Source organism: Leguminivora glycinivorella, chromosome 26, assembly GCF_023078275.1.
Source record: "Leguminivora glycinivorella isolate SPB_JAAS2020 chromosome 26, LegGlyc_1.1, whole genome shotgun sequence".
Classification (NCBI taxonomy): Eukaryota; Metazoa; Arthropoda; class Insecta; order Lepidoptera; family Tortricidae; genus Leguminivora; species Leguminivora glycinivorella.
In genome coordinates this window covers 11,345,235-11,371,216 of record NC_062996.1, presented here as the reverse complement: position 1 = coordinate 11,371,216, position 25,982 = coordinate 11,345,235, and the positions used below count along the sequence as shown (strand labels likewise).

The window sequence follows — 25,982 nt, the reverse complement described above, 5'->3', positions numbered from 1 at the left end:
TTTCGGAAATAATGACAGGCATGGCAGCACTAGTTTGTATAGAATCTGCCCGTTTGTGGGGGCCCATAAAGCATCAAACACACAAGCGGATATGAAATTAAAATTCAAATAGTAATTGTGAATAGTAGTAGGTCATGAATATTTAATTTTATATTGTTCATTACTTTTCTCGTTGTAGTTCATGTTTGGATGTTTTATTCTATATAGAAATAATAAATATTATTATAGAAAAACGAATATCTTGTTTACATTTATGTACTAACCCTTAAAGTTAGGTATTTTATATGTGATATTTTGTATTTACCCAAAAAATACTAAATTGAACAAACCTCGTACATATTTCTCACAGCAAATATACATATATAAATTATACGCAATTTATATTAAATACGATTACTCGTAGTGTTAGACAAACGTTATTAATATGTTTTGAACACAGTTTTGATTTTTATCATTGTATCGCCGTTTTTTATCTACTAAAACACCTCGAGTGAAAATGTCAAACTAGATGTTTATTTTCGTTCACAAAAAGTTTACCTAAATCTTAGCTTAAATGGCCTATGCGCTTTATCGTATGCCTTTAAAATTACTAGTTCGACGGTTCGATTAATTAAATGCCGTAGCGATGTCCTCCGGAGAAGCGGGGGTCCCACAGGACCCTGCCCATATTGCGGATGTCGACGTCGACGAATCCACTAAAGGAGATGGATTTGAACCCGATTTGGTGACTGATTCTGGACTGGAGATAAACTCCTCAGGATTGGCAGAGGATGTGACTTTGTCTGAGTTAGTTAGTTCAGCTACGGAGCTAAACAATGACGGTGATGTGGGCGAGACAAAAGTGGCGGTCGATGTCACTGACACTGGAGTTTCCTCTCCTATTTCGTCCTCAGGTCCTAGTTCTCCTGGTGGCAACACGTCTGACAATGTCTCCAACTTCGAAGAGCACACAGTCAGCCAGCAAGATGACAATTTAAAGTCTAAAGAGTGCACATCTCACAAATTATCAGTAACGCAAAATGAGGCTACTATACATACTCAAATTACCATGGATAACACAAACAGTGCTTCTAATGATTCTTTAGACAGTCAAAGTCTTGACACCAATAAGAACTTAGCCACATCTACTGTAAGTTTAAATGACACTATAGAATCCAATGTCACAATAAACAAGTCACCGTACAGTCGCAGCGCAGAAAACATATCCATGGACATCAAAATGGACCAAAGTGTCGATAAAGATGCCGTATTGTCCCAGTTTAAAAGTCAGAAGAATAAAGTTAGTGCTACACAGGCTATTCCAGACACAAACACTAATACAAATCTAGACGTACGATACACACGATTACCTAAAGAACTATTATCGCAAGACCTTGGAAGTATTGTTAAAAATGTCCATGGTATCTTCTCATCTGTAAGCGGCAGTCTGAAGAACGCATACACACATAGAGCAGGACCATATATGAAAACAGTGAAACCGATGCCGAATGGGAAAGTAATGAATGATATATTTGAGGACGAACAACATGAAGAGAAAATTACGAATGGGATTGAGGCCAAAGAGATTTCGAATGAGACTGAGACGTTGAATATGAATTTAGAGGATGATGTGAAGGGAGACGTGTTAAGGCTACAGCTGGAATCTTTGGAGCGTGTATTAGCGGAGTTAAGGAAGGAGAACACAGGGCTGCGGGAGACGGTGAAACAGCAGGCGGACAAGTTGATGGAGAGAGACCAGACTTTTAGAGAGTTGGAGACTAAAATGGATTTGGTGAGTTGGATTTATCAATTAACATTTTATTAATGAACTAAAATTGGTCTGTGATATGGTGAGGAACTCTGTTTTACAGAGTAGAATACAGAATTCATACAATATTTAATCCAAGGTCAAAATTAGTTTCTATACAAAAAAATTTCATCATCATTAAATGAAAATTAAAGGAATTAAAAAGAAATAAGTTAAAGGAGTTATTAAAAAAAACCTTGTACCTATGCTTTTTTTACATACATACATACAATCACGCCACGCCTGTTTCCCAGAGGGGTAGACAGAGATCACGGATATCCATTTGCTACAATCCTGACAAACCACTTCATAATTTTTCAGATGTCAAAACGCGTAGAGCAAGCAGAACGCGAGAAGGACGCAGCGGTCATGCGGTACGCGAGCGTCGAGAGAACCGCCATCGAGGCCCGAAAGATGGCGGAGCAGGGCGCGGTGAAGGAACGAGTGGCCACTGCGGAGGCTGAACTGGCTGCGGGGAAGTTGAGAGCTGCGAGGGAGGATAAACTGCGAGTGTGCCAACTATATGATGACAAGGTATTATGAATCTAACTCAATGTAAAAAAATATATGTAATTATATATTATAGGACTTTCTTACACAGATTGACCGAGTCCCACGGTAAGCTCAAGAAGGCTTGTATTGTACTCAGACAACGATATATTTAATATACAAATACTTATATACATAGAAAACATCCATGACTCGGGAACAAATAAATGCCCTTACCGGGATTCAAAGTAGTGAGCACTAAAGTACAGTTTTTTTGTTTCGTTTGCAGTGCCACGAGCTGGCGAACAGTGAACGCGAGCTGGCGAAGGTTCGAGAAGAGCTGAAGGAGCTGGAGGGGAGGCTCAAGTGGACGCAGAGCAAGCTGCGCATGGAGATGGACGCCTACAAGGTACGGAACATCTAATTACCAGACTCATCACATTTGTAATAGAACATTATTTAAAAAAAACAGTGGTTAAAGTTACCTATGTCTCAAACAATACACGGTGTAGCATGAGGGAACCGAAAGCTTTTAACTACGCATTTCTGAGGGCAAAATAAAGATAAATGTTTTAATAGGAGGTAGGGCATAGCGAATGATATTCCGCTTTGTGTGGTAGGGCACAGCACAGCGGATATCGTCTCACTCGAATCTAGAGCAGAGCCCAACTGGGGTAGTACCTCCGCCTTATAGAAGACCGCAGCCAAATAGCACTAGACCCTACTCATAGTGTTGTGTTCCTGTCGGTGAGTAAGGCTGCCAGAGCTCAACGAGGGTGCGATGTGCTGATGACGGGAGGACTTACGGAACTAACTTGTTCCGTTTATTGTCCTTTGAGTCGTCGGCAACCCGAACCCTCCTTAGAACTTGTACACTCCTTTTTGCTGTGTACTTAACACAGCAAAAGGGAATGTACAAGTGTCTAATGGGGTGGCAACGCGCATGTGACACTGTTTGAGTTGCAGGCGTCCATAGGTTACGGTGACCGCTTTACATCAGGCGGGCCGTATACTTGTTTGCCACCGACGTAGTATAAAAAAAAAAATATATAACGTCAAGCAAATTTCGCCAAAAAAAAAATTTATTGTATTTTTTTTTGTTTTATTGGATGAATTTTGACATTAAAAGTGCTATTCATAAAACTGGCGCTTAAAATAAAAATTTACATATTTTTCTAAAAAAATACATTTTTAGGGTTCCGTAGTCAACTAGGAACCCTTATAGTTTCGCCATGTCTGTCTGTCTGTCTGTCCGTCCGTCCGTGGATAATCTCAGTGACCGTTAGCACTAGGAAGCTGAAATTTGGTACCAGTATATCAATCACGCTGACAAAGTAGTAAAATAAAAAGTGAAAAAAATGTTTTGTTAGGGTACCCCCCCTACATGTAAAGTGGGGACAGATTTTTTTTTCCGACCCCAATGTGTGATATATTGTTGGATAGGTATTTAAAAATGAATAGGAGTTTGCTACATTCGTTTTTTGATAATATTAATATTTTCGGAAATAATCGCTTCTAAAGGAAAAAAAAGTGTGTCCCCCCCTCTAACTTTTGAACCATATGTTTAAAAAATCACAAAAGTAGAACTTTATAAAGACTTTCTAGGAAAATTGTTTTCAACTTGATAGGTTTAGCAGTTTCTGAGAAAAATACGGAAAACTACGGAACCCTACACTGAGCGTGGCCCGACACGCTCTTGGCCGGTTTTTGTAATTAGTTACTAGTTATTTTTTGACATCTATCAACGAGGATAGTTAGATTATGTCCGATAACGGCATCACCGCCATCAAAATAGCGTTTTGTTCTGAGAAATAATAACTAATTGTTATTTTTTTAAATGCTTATAACTCTGAAAGTAGGCGAAACCCAGAAAAGTTGATATAACATATTACTCTTCTAATATGACGAGGAATACGCTGTTAAAATGATTTGGTTTTCTCATGTTACACCGTGTATTTAGATAGTGGAAATGTATTATTTTAAAGTTAAATGGGTTCTCTTTTTCTTTATTTCTATGCAAAATAATTGCCTTAAATGCGAGTGCCAATAGATAAGAAATTAAAGTTTGTTTTGACTCCATTAGTCATAAATATGCGCAGTCAGCATCATTAGTAACTGATGAACCAAGTCACCGAAAGTGTCTGACATCTGATAAAGTTAGAAGTCATAATGTATCGTTAGTCCACATTTTCCATTATTTGCTGACTCTACATCATGTGATGAAAAACATTGTGTGTAACTCAGGAGGTAAGGACAATACAATACAAATATTCTTTATTGTTCACCAATTTATCAAGATTACATTAAAAAAAAGCACATAACTTTAATTAACTATGGTAGACAACAGGCGGTCTTATCGCTAAAGAGCGATCTCTTCCAGACAACCTTTGGGTAGTGGAGACAAGACACAAAAAACAACTGATTTGAGTAGGTGATGCAGTGAGTGATAGAAAACGTCAAATAATCTTAATACTAATAAACATACATAAATAGGAATTAAAATAAACCTAAACATACCGTACACATATAAATACTTTTTCATCACACCCGCACTTTAAATGTGTTATTGCACGCAGGCGGGGCGTGAGTTATAGAAAAATCGTTCTCCCAAGGGAATAATGAAATTTCTTGTGCCGTACTTAACTTTTTTACATCTATTTACATATTTTTTACATTGTGAGTGTGATGAAAACCATTGTGTGTAACTCGGGGAGTATGAATATTACTAACTCGAGTCTTTAAATCGCTCCGGCAAGCTGTCGCGATTTAACTTACTCTCGTTAGTAATATTCAACTTCCTCCCCTTGTTGCACAATGTACTATAACAACACAGCTGCGGCAGTCGCGAATAATAACACGCGTCTTTAATGTCCCCCTTAACTCCCTTGTTGAACAATCTACTATTATATCTTTACCTTTTCTTCATAAAAATGAACATCCAAGTAATATCAACTACTACAATATCAACAATATCAGAATTCTTGAAGGAAACAGTAAAATTATCGTCTCGTAATATGTTAATTTACTAAAACGACCGCAAAACCGGTTTTGAGTGTTTCGGTTCGGTTATTAACCGGTTTTTCATTTTAACCGGTTTTTGCATGCCCTAATCATGTGTCATGTTACAGGACAGCGCAGAACGCGTGGAGAAGTTGACGGCGCAAGTGGCGGAGCTGGAGGCGGCCGCGGCCGGCGCCTGCGACTCGCACGCCGCCAAACAGATGGGTATGTTCCTGCAGGGGGCTCAGTAGACTACTTGTACTTGTGTTGTCCCGGAGCTGTAAGTTCCTCTTTTTGACACATGACAGCGTCCACAAAACGTAAACTCGCGCGACCTAATGAAATTTTAAATAAAATCCTGTAATAATATTAAAAAAAATCAAGTACTTACCATAGGACACAGACACAGCAGTCTTAGGCCGTACTCGTACTAAAACTACGCACATTCGTAATACAGTTATGGCATCATACTATGGGCACAGTATAAACCAGTAGTAACTCTTCTAACAGAAGTACGCCGCGCCGCGCGGTGCACACAAGCGCGCCGTGTACGTACGCAACACATGCAAGCGGATTTGGATTAACGTGGATAAGAATAATATGCATAATTATATTTTCCCCTCACTAGCTCGGAAACACGTGTTTTGTCCTTTAATACCAGCGGGTAAAAACTCATTTTATCCACTAGTGGGTAAAGTAATTTGACCTTGAATAAAGTCAAATTAACTGTTTTAAAATTGATAAAAGTAGGTGAATCTAGTAAGTAGTAGTATTTACCACCTGCGGAACTACTGGAAGCAGTGATAAACGCATTTTTTGCGTTGTAGTTTCCTCGCTATAGTGAGGGGAAAAGTTTTGTGTTACACTCGGGTGCAAATGTATTTTACTTCTCGTGTGTTAAAAAACTCACAAGTTCAGGATTCTATTCTCGAACCACTCGCTTCGCCCGTGGTTCAACTATAGAATCCTTTCACTTTCTCGTTTTTCAATTCCACACTCGGCGTTAAAATACAACTTTGCCCCCTTATATATAACAAATAACTATTTTTATGTTATCTGACTGATATGATGTGGTAATAATAATATTATTACCACATTATTAGTATATTATACTAATATTTATAGTTAATTTAATAACAACATCTTACTTTGGACAGTTTGGATTATGTCGAGTAACATTTATAGTAATTTTGTTCAACCACTTACCCGTTCAACCGCTTTCGAACGCAGTAGGTACTTTTCGCGTCGCTGCTGCCGGAGAGTAATGTGTCCGCACCAAAGAGGATCGAGTATTACAGAGAGTTACTGTCAAAGTAAAATGTGTAATCACAGTGCATAGACTGCCATCTCTCGACACAAGCTTAGAACTTTTGAACCTCAGTTTTGACAATTTGGTCCATATTCTTTGCTTGATATGTGTTAAAATGTCAAATATTAATATTAGCGCCATCTAGCCGAGCGTACCCCAAAGGCGTATCGCCATCTAAGCCATCGTACCTTTTTCTGTAGGGTTTTGAGGTACGTTTTTTTCTTAGACTTTATCTGTCTATACGGAGTTTTATACGTCTTTGGTCCGTAGATAACCTTAATTGTTTTCAGAGACCGAGTTGAAAGAGAGCATGGCTGCTCTGATCCTGTGTCGCCACGAACGCGAGTCTTTAGAACGACGGCTCGCGCAGACCACTCAGCTACTTGAAACGACCACGAAGGAGCGAGACACGGCCGCGGCCAGTAACGCCAGTAACTTGGCTGAGGTACCTTTACTTCTTACTTTACTAACCTTACTTACGTTATCTATGGACGTGTGAAAAAAAAAACCGAAAACAACCTTGTTTATTACCTACCCTGTGCCAAATACAAACAGGTAAGGGGGATTTTGTCTACGAGTGTTAATAACTCGCGACAGCCGCAGGCTGGAGAGAGTTATAGACACGAGTTTACAAAATCGTTACCTCCTGAGTTACACACAATATTTTTCATCACATTTGAGAGGAAAACACAGAGGAAAAAAATCATAAGGCAAGACCGAATGGTCGCATATATCGGATTCTTCATATAAATCCATTGTTCTTGATTACAAACGCTTTTTGAGCACAAACCAACACTAAAATATTGCATATAATTCAACTCATTTTACGTGTCCGTCAAAATATTTGTCGACATTTTCTAATTAAATTTTCTGCTGTATCGCGATCAAGCGCAAATCGAGATGGCCGTCACAATTTCCTGCCAGGTTGCTAATTATAACAATTTATCTACGAGAAATTTACAAAATAAATGTAAAACACACTGAAATAATTGTAAAACATAAATATAATGCATTTTCATACCGTATAATATATTTTTATAGCTTAATAGTCAAATTTTAGTTGTGCAAAAAATATCCTTGGCAGATTGAAACATCCTTGGCCTGAAGTATTGTACGGATTGTATTAATTTTTAAAAATAAATCCATTTTATTCCCTTCGGAATAAAATAGTACATTATTCTTCAGTACACGTAGACGCAATAAGACCTTTAAAAAGCAAATGTGATAAAAAAATAGTTTGTCATATCAATATGTGTTAGAGATAAGAGATTCAGAACCGGAATCTAATAGTAATACAATTTTACAATTCAAGAATTATAAATATCCATCTATATATTAAAAACATTATAAGGTTATAAAACATGATTAATTAATATTTTTTCATCACATTTGCTGTTTAAACGTATCATTGCGTCTACGTGTACTGAAGCATAATGTACTATTTTATTCCCAAGGGAATAATGGATTTAGTTTTAAAAATTAATACAATTTGTACAATACTTCAGGCAAAGGATGTTTCAATCTGCCAAGGATATTTTTTGCACAACTAAAATTTGACTATTAAGCTATAAAAATATATTATACGGTATGAAAATGCATTTTATTTATGTTTTACAATTATTTTAGTGTGTTTTGCATTTATTTCGTAAATTTAACTCAGATAAATTGTTATAATTTACAATCTGACAATATGCTATCTACTCGCGCTTGACGCGAGGCACCCACCGTTGCCTAGCAACGGAGAGTACAACAGATCAAAATATTTAAATGAATGGAAAATAAGTAAAATTTTAGTTCAATTATATGATTTTAATTTATATGCAGTGTTTTCGTGTTTGTTTTCGTTCAAAAAGTGTTAATTATCAAAAACAATGGATTTAATATGAATAATCTGATGTAGATCAACTTATACTACTGGTCGCAACGCCGCTGGTTGAAGTTTTGCCTTATGACTGTTTCCTCTGTATTTTTCTCTCAAATGTGATGAAATCATTGTGTGTAACTCAGGAGGTAAGGACATTAAAGACTTGTGTCTATTATTCACACCTGCCTGCGGCAGTCGTAAATAATAACACGCGTCTTTAATGACCCCCTTACCTCCCTTGTTGCACAATGTACTATCAAATTTAATTTTATACAGCTTTTTTATTCAGTATGAGTGGGGCAATGAAATTTGTTCAATTGTATAAACACGTCATGGTTTTAAGTTTATTTTTAAAAACCGCATCACTAGGCGGATATCAAAACAATTCTGAAGAGGTTAGTTCAGGTTTTTTTGTTTACCAGCATTTTTTTAAATTGTTAAATGAAAATACATATAACCTAACATAAATCGGTAAACTGTTTCTGTTTTTGATAATTATGATATTTGTTATAGATCGAGCAACTAAAACTCCACAACGCGCGTCTAGAAGAGGAAGCCGCCGAGTTAGCCGCGCTGCGCGCGCAGGCGGCTCTTGCTGACACGCTCAGCGCACAACTACACAGGTATGCTGAAGAAAACCTTTTTCAGAAGGGAACAGAAGTTCTGAAAATTACGTCTGAAACTCCCAGAACCTAAGACCTACGTAGGGCGGTGGCAGAATATTCCAGCATTTGGTAGCCGCATATCTGAAGCTGCCATGAAAAGCCGCAGAGCTGTTCCGATTCAACTATGAATCTCATGTGAAAGTGAAATGATCGAACATATGTACGAACTATTTTTGGGTAGTAAATTGTATTTTATTTTATACATAATCCTAAAAGATCACTGACATTTTACTGAAAGTTAGTGATCTGAGTGATTGAGCAACTAAAGCTCCACAACGCTCGTCTAGAAGAAGAGGCGACTCTTGTTGACACGCTCAGCGCACAATTACACAGGTATGGTGAAGAAACGCGGGGCGGCAGGTTGTTCCAGCACTTGGTAGCCGCATATCTGAAGCTGCAGAACTGAAGTTACACAACGCTCGCCTAGAAGAGGTGGCGGCTCTCGCTGACACGCTCAGCGCACAACTACACAGGTATGCTGAAGGAACGCGGGGCGGCAGGTTGTTCCAGCACTTGGTAGCCGCATATCTGAAGCTGCAAAACTGAAGCTACACAACGCGCGTCTCGAGTTAAGGCAGCGGAGCTGACACGCTCAGCGCACAATTACACAGGTATATTCAAAGATATTTTTTAAATTAAGTACATAAAACACAAACAATAAGTAAATAAAAATCTACTAAGTGTGTCACCAAAAACGCACCGTCCTAGGCCAAAACAAAAAACAATATTATAAAAGATTACAGAAGATAAAATGGATAAACTGTACATACAAAAGAAAAGCATTTTTGTTTGAACAAAAGCAGCTTTTTATAATTAACTTTAAAGCTCGCAGTACTTATAGAGCCGCGTAGGGGTGGCGGCAGATTGTTCCAGCACTTGGTAGCCGCATATCTGAAACTTGTCAATTTTTGAACGAAAAAGAAAAAGTGTTTTCGCCTACATTTTTAACCCTTTCCTGCATACGAAGCCATTTACGGCCGATATATATTGAACTCTATTGAGAACTATTAAAATTTAAATTTCAACAAATTTTTTTTTAAAGTTGTGCAGTAAAGGGTTTGCCTTTATCCTACAGACAAGGTGACTGCCAGAGTATAATAAGCTGAATACTCATTGGCACGCTGTACGACCTGACCGGCCATTTTTACTATTTTTTATGTAAAAATGTATACCTACCCGCAGTCCAGATCAGGGATGTAACGGATGTGGTTTTAACGGAACCGGAAGCGGAAGCGGAAGTTTTGAATTTAGTTTAACGGAAGCAGAAGCGGAACCGGAACCAGAAGCGGAAGTTATAGATGTTAAAAACGAAATGAAAAAATACCACATAGGTATAACATAAACCAAAACTAATTAAATTACCTAGAACTTTTAGGTGTTTACTGTTGTTCAGCCTGTAATCAGCAGTTTGTAATCAGCCTTTAGGCCCACTTAGGTTTTAAAAACGAAAAGAAAAGTTACCTGATATTTTATCTTAAGTATATCATTCATTACAATCCAAAAATTTAAATCACCTTGAACTTTAAGATTGTTTGTTGTTTAGGTAATCACTAAAAATCACATAAGAATCCTTTTAAACCTTTATTATGCCGTAAAAGGTTTTAGAAACGAAAAGAAAACTTACTCGTAGGTAGTATAATACAATCCAAAACTAACCAGTAAAAATTATATGTGTAATTGTTAGCACACAATTAAATTTTTAAATTAAATGGAGTGATTGTAAAAGAAGTAAACTGTATTTAATAAACAAATCTAAGGGGAGCTTCTAAGGAGATCGTAGATAAGCCCTGCACCACTGAATAGTTGTTCACTCGTTACTAACTAGGTGGACAGGACAAATATTGGCGCGCAATGGAATGAAGCGATTAATGTTTAGTATCGCAGCACGTGGCAAGCGGAGAGATGAGCGAATGATAGGTATAGACCTGTTGGTCTTTGATGTACGCCGCTCATGTCCCACCGTCGCGCTAGGTTCCGACATCCGTTATAACTTCCGTTTGAAAAATAACAGAACCGGAACAGAAGCGGATGTGTAAAACAAAACGGAAGTTCCGCAGTAACGGAAGCAGAAGCAGAACTCCGTTACATCCCTGGTCCAGATGGCGCTGAATACCGCCTCGCAATCGTGGCCGCGTTCAGATGTTTCGGAGGGGCAGGCCGTACAGCCGCGTTCGTGGCCCACAAACTGGTCTCGCCGGAAGATCAGCATCTATGCTGAGGCGGGACCATTTCGTGGTAAACCCGTCATACATTTTTTCATATTAATTGTAAAATGTATGTAATACTTATGTTGATAATTATGTGTTTACCATTTACCATGAATAAACTATTGAATTTATATTTAAATATTTACGACCGGTCTGGCGCAGTCGGTAGTGACCCTGCCTGCTGCGCCGCGGTCCCGGGTTCGAATCCCGGTAAGGGCATTTATTTGTGTGATGAGCACAGATATTTGTTCCTGAGTCATGGATGTTTTCTATGTATATAAGTATTTATATACCCACAACACAAGCCTTCTTGAGCTTACCGTGGGCCTCAGTCAATTTGTGTAAGAATGTCCTATAATATTTATTTATTTATTTTTTATTTTAAGCGGGTTATTCACGTATTAAGTCGATATAGCGTTCGACATGTTTCGATTTATTTTCGAGGGTCTTTCTCAAGATTAGCGACCCCGCCTTTACATGTCTCGGCGACGCATACCGCGGGCGCTCGTTCGGTGTGCTCCGACCTCTGTGCGGTGACGCCGCCCTCACCGCCGCGCACGCCGAGCGAGCGCCCGCGGTATGCGTCGCCGAGACATGTAAAGGCGGGGTCGCTACTCTTGAGAAAGATCGCATAATAGTACATTACATTAGAGGCCGGGAAAATGAGGATTTCCGGCCAAGTGGGTATATACGGCCGAGCGAGCGTGCGAGCGAGGCCGGATAGGGATACGAGGCCGGCCGGGAATCCGTTTTCACGCCGAAGCATGTATAGTGCTTTTCTTAAACATACAATGAAATAAAAAAAAATGCTCTAAAGGACAATATTTTATAAAAAAAAGTTACTTTGCAGGCCTAGGCCTGAAAAATAATATGAAATCCCTTTACAGTCCTCTCGAGTTGTTGCGCCCAAAAAGCGATACTTCCCAGCCCATTATATATCGCTTTTTGGGCGCAACAACTCGAGAGGACTGTAAAGGGATTTCATATTATTTTTCAGGCCTAGGCCTGCAAAGTAACTTTTTTTTATAAAATATTGTCCTTTAGAGCATTTTTTTTATTTCATTGTATGTTTGAGAAAAGCACTATACATGCCTCGGCGTGAAAATTTTCCCGGCCTCTGATGTAATGTACTATTGAAATATGTTTGAGTCTCACGGGAGTTTTATAGTATTGAATCTATCTGGACAGGGAGTCGGAGCGCGCCTCGGCCGCGGAAGAAGCCCTGGAGCGCTCGCGCGCGCGCGCCGCCACCTGCGCGCGCCGCGAGGCCGCCGCGCTCGAGCACGCGGCGCGACTCACGGCGCAGCAAGTCGCCGTGCAGCAGCAACGCCAGCACACCGACGACCAGGTATACTACAACACATCCAACATTTATAATTATAATAATAACATTTCTCAAAGCGGTGTACACCTCTCGACACCCTTGAGTTCTCACACCGGTGTTGCCCTTGAGCCATCTTGAGCCGGGTCCAGACATGTATCATTTGCCCGATCCTATCACCGTATCCGATCACCACCGTATCTGCGTATTGTATCAAGCCCCGTATCAAGTTGTGGACGCCTCCGATTTGCTCCGTATCCGTATCTTCACAATAGTCATGATCGCGTATCAAATTGCCCAGTTTGTGCTGGTTTTAATGATTTTTGCTTTTTCACGGCGAAGGGCTGCCAATAAATAATCCATCTTTTTCTTTAATTCGCCAACTGTACACTCCATTTCGACGGAGAGTTCATCCCAGGCTTCCTGCTTCAGATTCCTGTTGTAATAGCTTTCGTGGCTGGGGTCCCATAATACTTGCTTTTCTTTATAGGCCTCGATAAATTTAATAACATTTTCATTGTTCCAATTAATTGTTTTTATTTCACGGCAAGGACACGAAAATGACGCGCACGTGCAACCGACCGAGCGTCGCGAGTGATGCGTCCAGACTGACCCCCGTCCGTATCTGTATCACCTTTGATGATCGGACAAAAACCGACATGACATGGGTCGGGCCGTATCATAACGGCGTATCGAGATCGCGTATCATGATACGCGTATCATTACCCGTCCACATATGCGATCATGATACGCGTCGGCGATACGGATACGGTGATCGGATCGGGCAAATGATACATGTCTGGACCCGGCTTTGGATGTCGCTTTTTGTGGGGGCCCATCTTGTGGGGACGAGTCACCGTCTGCCGGAAATAAAATTGGATACCGTTTTATTAGGCAGGCGTCCGGTTTTTTATCCATAGCCCAGTATTTAGTCCATCACTTTCATCAAAATAGACCAGTTCATTTTAGATTCCATTAACTCTCAAATAGTCCTTACACCCTGGCGGGTGTTGCCTCTGCGTGTGTCCCATGATACGGGCAAGGGCAACATCCGCTCGGTGTACCCCTTACATTTCATTAAAGTGTCGAAAGGGCCTCTACGTGTTGGCTTCGGCCCCGCGCACGCCTCCCAAAGGTCCGGAATACCATTGTTCCGTGATGGGAAAGACATTTCTCATACAAAACTGCCCAATCCAACTCGAACGAGCCAGGCTCTTGGCGGTGTCGGAAAAAGAGTCGGGATACTGGCTGCACGCTCTCCCATCTCGGAATTTAGGGTCCACTCTGGATCCATCGGCCCTACGAATTGCTGTTTGCCTTCGCCTGGGTCTGCGAATTTGCGAGGCTCACAGTTGCAGCCGTTGCGTCCAGCCTGTGGACATTCTGGGGCGGCATGGCTTGCACTGCAGGATGAGTGCTGGCCGACTCTATATAACAGGCATGCCACCCTAAATGATTTGGTCCGCCGAGCCCTGAGCACTGCCTACCTATCAAGTTCAAAACAATTTTCATAGAAAGTCTTAATAAAGTTCTACTTTTGTGATTTTTTTCATATTTTTTAAACATATGGTTCAAAAGTTAGAGGGGGGGGGGACGCACTTTTTTTTCCTTTAGGGGCGATTATTTCCGAAAATATAAATATTATCAAAAAACGATCTAAGTAAACCCTTATTCGTTTTTAAATACCTATCCAACAATATATCACACGTTAGGGTTGGAATGAAAAAAAATGTCAGCCCCCACTTTACATGTAGGGGGGTTACACTAATAAAACATTTTTTTCCATTTTTTATTTTTGCAATTTGTTGGCGTGCTAGATATACATATTGGTACCAGCTTTCTAGTGCTAACGGTTACTGAGATTATCCGCGGACGGACGGACGGACGGACGGACGGACGGACGGACGGACGGACGGACGGACGGACGGACGGACAGACAGACATGGCGAAACTATAAGAGTTCCTAGTTGACTACGGAACCCTAAAAATAGACTAGACAAACTATCTAAGAAGTGAAATCGTGCAAAGTGAACTATGATTTCGACGTACCAGCATCAGCCGCCTGTCTAAAACGAAATAATAATAAGTTGTCACATTTTTTTGTAACATTTTTTGGTGGGAACAGAAAATTATCAGCAAAATAATGTAAATTTTTCGCAGGCGGCAGCACTGAGTGCAGACAACTCAGCGCTTCGTGAAAGAATCTCCGAGCTAGAAGCAGAGGTGGGGAACCTGCAGACCTCTCTCGCGGAAGAGGCCGAGAGGAGACACAAGGAGAGCAGAGTGCTCGCGAGGAAGGTAAACAAATATCAGAAGATGTTTGACGACCGGTCTGGCTCAGTCGGTAGTGACCCTGCCTGCTGAGCGGCGGTCTTGGATTCGAATCCCGGTAAGGGCATTTGTGTGATGAGCATAGATATTTGTTCCTGAGTCATGGACGTTTTCTATGTATGTATTTATCTATTTAAGTATGTATATCGTCGCTTAGCACCCATAGTACAAGCGTTGCTTAGTTTGGGGCTAAGTTGATCTGTGTAAGATGTCCCCAATATTTATTTATTTATGTCCATAAGCCTTCGTAAATGTGTCATATACTTACTTGAAAATTTTGACCCTTGCCACCGTGTCCGAATGGCCGAGTGGTTCAGGCATCCGTCGCGATAACGGAGGACGCTGGTTCGAATCCAGCCGGCGTATTATGATTCCAATTTTATCCCTTATCCACGTGGATAAAGCATCCGTCGCGCTTTGGCAAGTATGTCAGTGTGAGAGTGACAGTTGTCTTATTCACGTGGACAAGTGATATTATTGGAAGCATGATACGCCGGCAGCTTTGAACACTTGGAGGCCTTGGTCACTTTTTCTTTGTATATGACATTTAATTCTGTTTATATCCACTCCATTTTAAAGTTCGAGTTGCCTCTTTTTTTTATACTACGTCGGTGGCAAACAAGCGTACGGCCCGCCAGATGGAAAGCGGTCACCGTAACCTATGGACGCCTGCAACTTAAAGAGTGTCACATGCGCGTTGCCACCCCATTAGAAACTTGTACATTCCCCTTTCCTGTGTTAAATACAGAGCAAAAAGGAGTGCACAAGTTCCAAGGAGGGTGTGGTCACCCTACATGATACATTTGTATGAGAAAAGTTATGTCTGAATATCTTTAAAACCAGACAACGAATATAAAATATTAGATGGTGGATATTTAGTAAAAAAATTTACTAAATGTTGAAGTACTTTTGAATGTCTGTGGTGCTACAAATCTTAAGATATTTACATTTTTAACTTTCTCAAAACGTGTGGACTGAGTGAGCACTTACAAAAATTTATTATAAAAAAACCTGACACGTTAGTGGTTCGTTTTGTATTTTACAAATTCCCATTTCACTTTTACTAAACTATACACATATAATAGCGGTCTAAATCTTATGTTTTTCATCAAAATTCGGCTTTTCAAAAGTGTGAGGATTGAGTGAGCATAAGAAACTATTTGTAAAAAATTAAATACGTAACTAGGTGATCTAAAATTTATAGAGGTAAGTTGGCATATTTTTAGGGTTCCGTAGTCAACTAGGAACCCTTATAGTTTCGCCATGTCTGTCTGTCCGTCCGTCCGTCCGTCCGTCCGTCCGTCCGTCCGTCCGTCCGTCCGTCCGTCCGTCCGTCCGTCCGTCCGTCCGTCCGTCCGTCCGTCCGTCCGTCCGCGGATAATCTCAGTAACCGTAAGCACTAGAAAGCTGAAATTTGGTACCAATATGTATATCAATCACGCCAACAAAGTGCAAAAATAAAAAATGGAAAAAAATGTTTTATTAGGGTACCCCCCCTACATGTAAAGTGGGGGCTGATATTTTTTTTCATTCCAACCCCAACGTGTGATATATTGTTGGATAGGTATTTAAAAATGAATAAGGGTTTACTAAGATCGTTTTTTGATAATATTAATATTTTCAGAAATAATCGCTCCTAAAGGAAAAAAACCGGCCAAGAGCGTGTCGGGCCACGCTCAGTGTAGGGTTCCGTAGTTTTCCGTATTTTTCTCAAAAACTACTGAACCTATCAAGTTCAAAACAATTTTCCTAGAAAGTCTTTATAAAGTTCTACTTTTGTGATTTTTTTCATATTTTTTAAACATATGGTTCAAAAGTTAGAGGGGGGGGGACGCACTTTTTTTTCCTTTAGGAGCGATTATTTCCGAAAATATAAATATTATCAAAAAACGATCTTAGCAAACCCTTATTCATTTTTAAATACCTATCCAACAATATATCACACATTAGGGTTGGAATGAAAAAAAAATTCAGCTCCCACTTTACATGTAGGGGGGGTACCCTAATAAAACATTTTTTTCCATTTTTTATTTTTGCACTTTGTCGGCGTGATTCATATACATATTGGTACCAAATTTCAGCTTTCTAGTGCTAACGGTTACTGAGATTATCCGCGGACGGACGGACGGACGGACGGACGGACGGACGGACGGACGGACGGACGGACGGACGGACGGACGGACGGACAGACAGACATGGCGAAACTATAAGGGTTCCTAGTTGACTACGGAACCCTAAAAAAGTGCGTCCCCCCCCCTCTAACTTTTGAACCATATGTTTAAAAAATATGAAAAAAATCACAAAAGTAGAACTTTATAAAGACTTTCTAGGAAAATTGTTTTGATCTTGATAGATTCAGCAGTTTTTGAGAAAAATACGGAAAACTACGGAACCCTACACTGAGCGTGGCCCGACACGCTCTTGGCCGGTTTTTTACTAAATGTTAGTATATAAATATTATATGTTAAATGAATACATTCACTGTATTCGTTGGTAGTTTGAGAGAACTGAGTGAGCACATGTTAATGACTGTATCTTTTGATTTATCTTTTTACAAATTCAGAGATTCGTTTTACAATTGTTTTAGAACTTTTACTAAATGATCAGTATATTTCAATCAATCAATTAATCAATCAATTAAAATATTTATTCGTAATAAACTTAAAAACTACACATTATGCATAAAGTATGACTAAAACTACAAATGTACATGGGATGGGTAAGTTTATCACGAAATGGTCCCGTCTCAGCATAATGCCGACCCGGAGGTCAGCGCTGATCTTCCGACGAGACCATTTGCGAGACACGAACGCAGCCGCACGGCATTTTCGGAAGGTGCTCACTCAATCCACACGCACACTATTGCCAAGAGTGTCACTGAAACTTGGGTAGTATCATGTGCTCTGCCTACCCCTGTGTGGCCTGATTGTATGCAGGTATGAAGATAATAAATAACTTGTATCCAGGTGGCAGAGTTACAACAGGAAGCGGCGGAGGCGGCCAAACAGCTGGAGTGGGAGAAGGGGGAGAACGGCGTGCTCAAGAAGAAACACGCCAGCCAAGTCAAGGTAGCTCTCCTTACTGTATACATAGATAGATAGATTTATTTATTTCTTTAAGAAAAAGTATTTCACACAATTATGAAATAAAGGCTTTCACTACAAGATTGTCAACATGAAACTATACTTGCAGCAAGACAAACTAATTCAGTTGTGACCTACCGGTCAAGCATGAGAGACGGCTCATGCTATGCCTCAAGCCTAACCACCAAATGATCACGACGGGTCGAGACCGTCTACACGGACCGCCCATAAGCTTCATAATCGGTTGGCCTTTGGTCTTGCAGTGGTCGTCCCTGAGGACCTTCAACTCATGTTTAGCTAGGTACTCCACTTGTATGATGATTATTTGTAATATTGGAAGTTAAACCAATAAACAACTGGTTCCTACTTGGCGTCTCATTCCAACCACCCTACATACTTAATTAAAACAGAACATACAAATAAAATCATTAAAATAAAAACAATGTGGAAATAGAAACATCATCTATTTCAAGATCGTTTGTTACTTTATTTCTTTTGTTAACCCATTCGTTGCACCTTTAATTTTTGTCTGTGGCGGCCGCGTCACGCCGAACAATATGGCGACCAAATGTGTAGAAGTTTAGTGAAACGTCCCTCTTTGTCGGTTGCCATAAGGACGATATTTGCTTGTATCTTTATACGAGTAACCGGTCAAAGCGACCTTACCGCAATCGACAAAGTGGGACGTTTCTCCGTGCAATAACACAAATTGTTTCAGGAGTTGAACCGCGAGCTGGCGCGCGCGTTGAAGCGCGTGGAAGCGCTCGAAGCCAAGCAGCCGCCGACGCAGCCCTCCACGCGAACCGGTGAGGCCGTTTTCACATTATCCGATCCGATATCGGATGTAGGAAGGATGTAAAATGTAACATTTATGCGCTTCCAGGTCTTCATTTATGTATTTTTTTATACTACGTCGGTGGCAAACAAGCGTACGGCCCGCCTGATGGAAAGCGGTCACCGTAACCTATTGACGCCTGCAACTCAAAGAGTGTCACATGCGCGTTGTCACCCCATTAGAAACTTGTACATTCCCTTTTGCTGCGTTAAATACACAGTAAAAAGGAGTGTACAAGTTCTAAGGAGGGATGAGGGGGGGGGGGTGTATTTAATAGAACATTATTACTAAAAACGATATAAAACGTTGCGTTTGCGGATTTAATGCCGATGGCACTCTACTACAACAGTTTTTGTCCGAGGCACCATCGAACTGCCGATATCGGCAGGACGCTTCCGACCATTTTTGGCATGCCGGACCTCCCGCCAGTTGTCGGCCGATAATATTTGTTTGTGTGCTTTTTTCTTCTTTGCTTACCCGGTTATGAAATGGGATTTTTTTTTTTCCTCGTAGAAAACCATTATTTTTTTGCAATTTTCTATAAAGATTTTTTTTTCTTCTTGGCATACCCGGTTTTGAACTGGGATTTTTTTTCCACAAAGAAAACCATTATTTTATGCAGTTTTCTACGATGAATTTGTTCCCTCTAAGCTTAAAATAGAAACCTGCATAAAATAATGGTTATCTACGAGGAAAAAAATCTCATTTTATAACCGGGTGAACAAAGAAGAAAAAAATTCTTCGTAGAAAACTGCAAAAAAGAATAGTTTTCTACGAAGAAATAAAAAATCCTCTTTCATACCCAGTTAGCTGAGAAGAATTATTTTTCCTCATACAAAACCAGTTATCAAACTCGGTTATCTACGAGGAACAAGGGATTAATGTAATATATAGTTGAATGTTTACACACGCCAGGCTCGGTGACGTCGCTGAGCAGCGGCGAGAGCGCGGCGGCCGAGGAGCCGCGCCTCAACGGACACGACCTGCCCGACGTGCAGGTACGGAGCTTTATATCTATCAACGCCACCTGCCGGCCTGTAGCATATCATGCGAGTCGTGGGAGGAGCTTGCTACTCGGAGATCGGACCATAGAGTATATTGAATAGTATGCTGTCACTACGGGACTTAGTAACTTTGAACAAGCCCGACTTGAAGACCTTGACGCCAAACGTCAGCTCCGAAAATCTCGTCCCAAGCCCTCCTACAACTATACCTATAACTCTTCTGGTGAGCTCTACTGTGCTCCGTGCCGTCGGACTTTCAAGACCAAATTCGAATTTGCAAGTCACGCTCGTGCTCATTCACGCAACGATCTAGTCTAAACAAATCCCTCTTTTTTTATAAATAATAGTACGAGTAAATAAAAAAAAAATAAAGCTTGCCAGGATGTCGCCGTCGACGGATACGTCTGGGAGGACATCATCAATCAATTATATCTATAAATAAAATAGGCTAGTTTCCTACTAGTCAAATCAGCTTCTTTTTAAGAACTGTCAAAACGATTTTCTAATATGAAAATACTATGAAATACTGAGGAGTGACGTCACGGTCAATTCATTTACTTTATTTCTTTCTCTTTGAATTATTAAATAGAAATTATGATTAAACATAACTACTGTCTATATACTTCTTCTAATTATGTGGTGCTTTATTTCGTGCACTGCATAACATATTTTATTTTAAGTATAGGAAACTAGCCTATTGTGACTCCCTCCGCCCGGAAGAAGTAAATCTTCGTAACACAACCTTAAACACATTCTGTCAAGTTTGCGTTTAGTTACTACCAACATAGAGGACACACTAGTAAGGGAAGAGCTGTAACTCCATACGTCAGTGAATGCGGGTTATTTGTAAAGGCATAGTTAAGTGACATCTAGCGATAGTTACGTGTCAATCACGCGTCAAATAGCGTGAACCATACACGAAAGAAGAAACGACAAGGCCCACTGGTGGCCGAGCCGGGAATTGAACCCGGGTCTTCAGCTTACGCGGCTAACGCCTTCATCACTAGACCACCCGCCCGGTGTCGGTGGCGGGTCTTTCGTGTATGATATCTATTTAAATTTATAAATTCATATGTTTTAATTTTTTTATTTCACGCCTCCAAGGAGTCTCCGCCGTACACGGTAATCTATAAAATCATTACTCTCCTTTACAGATCAAACACCCGAACGTTTTGAGTCACTTACTGAATAAGGTGTTGTCACATAGTTTCGTCTTATTTACTACTTTACTAGTTAGTTAGAAAAAGTAAAGTAAATGTGCTAGTATTCTATTATATAACAATTAGAATAGTTTAATTTTATGTTCGAGTTGATACTGAAAATACATACTCTGACACTCATTTTGACGAGTTTGGGTTGCATTTCTGTGAGTTTGAGACTCGTTTCGATAAGTTTCGATCTCACCCAATGAGTTTGAGGTTCACATAGCGAGTTTGAGGCTCACTGAATGAGTTTGAGGCTAGCTTCGATGAGTTTGAAGTTCACTTAGTAAGTTAGAGGCTCATTTAGTGAGTTTTAGGCTCACTCAATGAGTTTGAGGCTAGCTTCGATGAGTTTGAGGCTCACTTAGTGAGTTAGAGGCTCATTTAATGATTTTGAGGCTCATTTAGTGACTTTGAGGCTCACTCAAGGAGTTTGAGGCTAGCTTCGATGAATTTGACGCTCACTTAGTGAGTTAGAGGCTCATTTAATGATTTTGAGGCTCATTTAGTGAGTTTGAGGCTCACTCAAGGAGTTTGAGGCTAGCTTCGATGAGTTTGAGGCTCACTTAGTGAGTTAGAGGCTCATTTAATGATTTTGAGGCTCATTTAGTGAGTTTGAGGCTCACTTAATGAGTGTGACCTTCACTTCAATGAGTTTAAGGCTCACTCAGTTTGGCCCGTTAGTAGCAGATTAGCTAGAGACGCTTGTATTTTCAGCTTAATTTGATGGTTATTTAGCGAATAAGATACTTTATGCATATTTATGTAATTCCAGGTGCGAGAGCCTGACCGGCAAGCGTTGGTGGAGAGGATCGTGTCCTTACAGCGAGCGGCGGCGAGGCGCGCGGAGCGTTGTGAGTTCCTTGAGGAACACGCGAGGCAACTCACGGACGAGCTGCGAGGCAAGGTGGGTCTGTAGTGTAGTGTAGTGTAGTGTAGTGTAGTGTAGTGTAGTGTAGTACGAGGCAAGCGCTAGTAGAGAGGATCGTGTCACAAGCTTTCATCGCCGACTGTACCTTTCAACAGTCATCTACTGCTCTCCGAGACGTTTCTAAAAACCCCTTACTCGATGGGATACGACGTTTCATAACAGAGTGCCTATGACCACCTTTCTGCTCCATCACCAGATCGGCTCCGTGATACCATAATATTGCATTGTCACGTGATTTACATATGTGTGCAAAATTTCAGCTCAATCGGCAACCGGGAAGTGGGTCAAATTGAGCTTCTACGTTTTGACGCACACTAACATACTAACAAGGCATAAAGTTGAATAAAAGCTTGTTAAAATCCATACTTCCATACTAATATTATAAATGGGAAAGTGTGTGTGTGTCTGTTTGTTTGTCCGTCTTTCACGGCTAAACGGAGCGACGAATTGACGTGATTTTTTAAGTGGAGATATTTGAAGGGATGGAGAGTGACATAGGCTACTTTTATCTCTTTCTAACGCGAGCGAAGCCGCGGGCAAAAGCTAGTAATGTTATATATCGCATTCGACCCGTAAAGTGGCTTTAAATATGTGCAATATTTTAAATTTTTCATGAATCGTTGAAACTGTTTTTTTTGTTGTAGTCCCGTCTGCTTCGGCACCTGCTGCCCAACCTGCCGGCGCAGGCGCTCGCCTCCACGGCCAGCGACTCCAACAAGGTAAAACAAGCTATACTTACACATAATACGATTCATAATGTGTTTAGGTAGAGTCGACTACACAGAGACGTATCCACTTTTTCAGTTTGTTTTTTTCTTTAAATAAATTAAAAATGGCTGGTGTTAATTTGAGTGATAGGATCAGAAATAGCGTGATAAGAGAGAATGTGGAGTGGATGTAGATGTGGTGACAAAGAGAGAGGATGGATGAGAGGAGATTAACGAAGAAAGTATATGAAAAAAGAGTGGAAGGGTCAGTTGGAAGTGGAAGACCTAGGCGAACTTTTCTTGATCAAATCGGGGAAATATTGCAAAAAGGCCAGGTCAGAAGTACTCGAAACCGACGAGCGTGTATGAGAAACATGAAAGTGTGTGAAGCGAAAGTGGTTTGTCAGGATCGTAGTAAATGGAAATCCGTGATCTCTGCCTACCCCTCTGGGAAACAGGCGTGATTGTATGTATGTAAATTAAAAAAAAACCTTATTACAATGCAATAAGGTGAAAAAGTGGATACATCTCTTTGTAGTCGACTGTACTATGTTGCGTTTCCAACTACTGAAGATTTTTGTAATAAACGTTTAATGGCAAAATAAATGTCCTTGCACTTAAATCAACTCAAGAATAATATAAATATTTATATATTCTGTTTAATGGCATCATAACGCTTCGAGTTTGAAACTCATTCGATGAAATATATCTTTGTGGATATCAACAAGTTTTAAAATATAGTTCAAAATTTCACGCTGCAATTATATTGATAGCCGCCTCGGAGGTTAACCAAGGTAAGCAACAAAATAGAGAGATTAGCTAATTAAGATTTAAAATAGCTGCGATTCATAATAAACATATGATCAAATCTTCAATAGTCAATGTATCTCATTGACATGCATCCAAAATTACTATGTATACACATGTATACATTTGTTTTTGCAGTCGTCATCTATCAATAAGTAACCGATTTATCAGTACCGCTACTCGCCGGTAGATGTCGCGAGTGTCGCGATATACGAAACTTATGTAGCTCAACAACTTTAAACGAATATGAATGTCTCGTACAGACTAGGCTAGAAGACTAGAAAGAATCGTTTACTGATTGTTATCAGAAATGTTTTCATGTTTTCGCAGAAAGAAATAGCGAAATTCGGCGGCGGCGCCATGGCGGCGCTGTGGGGCGGAGACCCGGGCGGGCTGTCTCTAGAACTGTCTCTAGAGATGAACAAGCGGTTACAGAGTGTTCTAGAAGATACGCTGCTTAAAAACATCACACTCAAGGTAACACTGACAATACAAACTTGCGTTTCACCGTAGAGAACCTCACTTGAACTCATATTAGTTTTCTTAAGAAAATGCTCGAATTCGTAGTAGAAATTGTCAAAGCAAATTTATCATACTGCGACTTGACACTAGACGTTGCGCCGAAACAAAAGTCTAATGGTCAATATTAATTATGAGCCAAATTTTATTATCAACTTCTTCTTGTAAATTGTTCAGACATACACATACATACATGATAAATAATATTATAAATGGGAAAGTGTGTGTGTGTCTGTTTGTTTGTCCGTCTTTCACGGCAAAATGGAGCGACGGATTGACGTGATTTTTTAGGTGAAGATAGTTGAAGGGCTGGAGAGTGACATAGGATACTTTTTGTCTCTTTCTAACGCGAGCGAAGCCGCGGGTAAAAGCTAGTAATAAATAATATAAAATAAAAAGCCTCGTATTTCCTGCTGTAAAAATTACAAACCTATAACAAATTTTTACTTTAATGTAGTTAGTAGGTAGATAGATTAATTACAGTTAGGTTTTATTTATATTTTGCTTTCAGTTAGGGTTTATTTACATACATACATACATTTATTTTCGTTGGTCACTACAGTCGGACATCTAGTGCCAAGTAACAGTACCGGTAAACCTACCATTTGACTACATATAATCTACAAAATAACTCGCGATTCAAAATGAATATTGATCTTATTTATTGGACACGCTTATTATTACCTATTGATCTTATTTATTTGAAACTATTCGATAGAAGCGCTCTAATAATTGTTTTATTTTATTATTTTCCAGGAAAACATGGACACTCTAGGGGAAGAGATCGCACGGTTAAAAGCGCAGAAGAACGTTACTAACACGAAATAACTGAAATAATCTCCTAACTTATTTGAAATTATGTTAAAAGTTGCCTAAAGCGGGTGGTTGTAAAATAAAAATATTAGAAACATTGCGTGCGTTATGCCTTATCTATGGAAACCAACCACAGATAAAGCATAAAAATAGTACATTACATCAGAGGCCGGGAAAATGAGGATTTCCGGCCAAGTGGGTATATACGGTCGAGCGAGCGTGCGAGCGAGGCCGGATAGGGATACGCGGCCGGGAATCCGTTTTCACGCCGAGGCATGTATAGTGCTTTCCTCAAACATACAATGAAATAAAAAAAAAAATGCTCTAAAGGACAATATTTTATAAAAAAAAGTTACTTTGCAGGCCTAGGCCTAAAAAATAATATGAAATCCCTTTACAGTCCTCTCGAGTTGTTGCGCCCAAAAAGCGATACTTCCCAGCCCATTTTAAGGAACGTAAAGAAAATATTTCATTGCATGTTTGAGAAAAGTAAATAAATATAGACGGTTAACCAAATCCTGGCTTAAAAACACAGCAATGTTCAAATCAAGAGTGAACAGGCATCTTCTGGGCGAGCTCACTCCATCGTAGGCCACGTCTTTGCCGTTGGCTAGTCTGTGGCCAAGAGTAAGCCCATTTCTAATATGTAACGGGCTAATTGTATTTATGAAACGCGTGTCCTCCTAAACCTTGACGTTGGCGTAATTATCGAAGAGCCATAACACTTGAAAATTGATTGAAGCAGAGGCGAATGTTTAATTCCCATACAAAAATTGAAATTCGCGCCTTTTTTTAGTTCCAAGGTTTTGTTGCCCGTTTTCAACTACTTTTCAAAGATAAAATGACTAAAGAATAAACACATTTTTATGACTATGCTATTTATTTGCATTTCTCTTGTATATACTTCTGTTCCGCCTCCGAATTCTATTGTAAAGATAATGTTCGAACAAAATTACGTAAATAATAAGTAAAAATGAAGTATTTATCAGTATTTATTCATGATACACCGTGTTTTTCTTGATTTCCTTTAAAAGAGCCTTCGCCTAGAGCCGATGTACCAGGTAGCTTCTGTCGATGAGCCTAACGAATTAACGGAAATTATAAAATAC

At 39.9% G+C, this 25,982-nt stretch overlaps 1 protein-coding gene across 3 annotated transcripts; it reads left to right on the top strand.

Moving 5' to 3' along the window:
• The first annotated feature begins 507 nt into the window (after positions 1-507).
• On the top strand, positions 508-25,128 carry LOC125240032 (coiled-coil domain-containing protein 186). 3 transcript variants are annotated; one of them, XM_048147853.1, is made up of 17 exons: positions 508-1,771; positions 2,108-2,320; positions 2,565-2,684; positions 5,404-5,500; positions 6,875-7,029; positions 8,962-9,071; positions 12,509-12,668; positions 14,802-14,939; positions 17,939-18,040; positions 18,774-18,861; positions 19,806-19,888; positions 20,999-21,016; positions 21,872-22,003; positions 22,672-22,746; positions 23,508-23,528; positions 23,872-24,018; positions 24,817-25,128. In XM_048147853.1, exons 1-17 carry the CDS (start codon positions 626-628, stop codon positions 24,886-24,888), a joined length of 2,877 nt encoding a protein of 958 aa, XP_048003810.1. In that variant the 5' UTR covers positions 508-625; the 3' UTR covers positions 24,889-25,128. The 3 variants fall into 3 exon arrangements, with proteins under 3 accessions (XP_048003810.1, XP_048003811.1, XP_048003813.1); XM_048147854.1 differs by lacking the exon at positions 20,999-21,016; XM_048147856.1 differs by lacking the exon at positions 23,508-23,528.
• Positions 25,129-25,982: the final 854 nt, after the last annotated feature.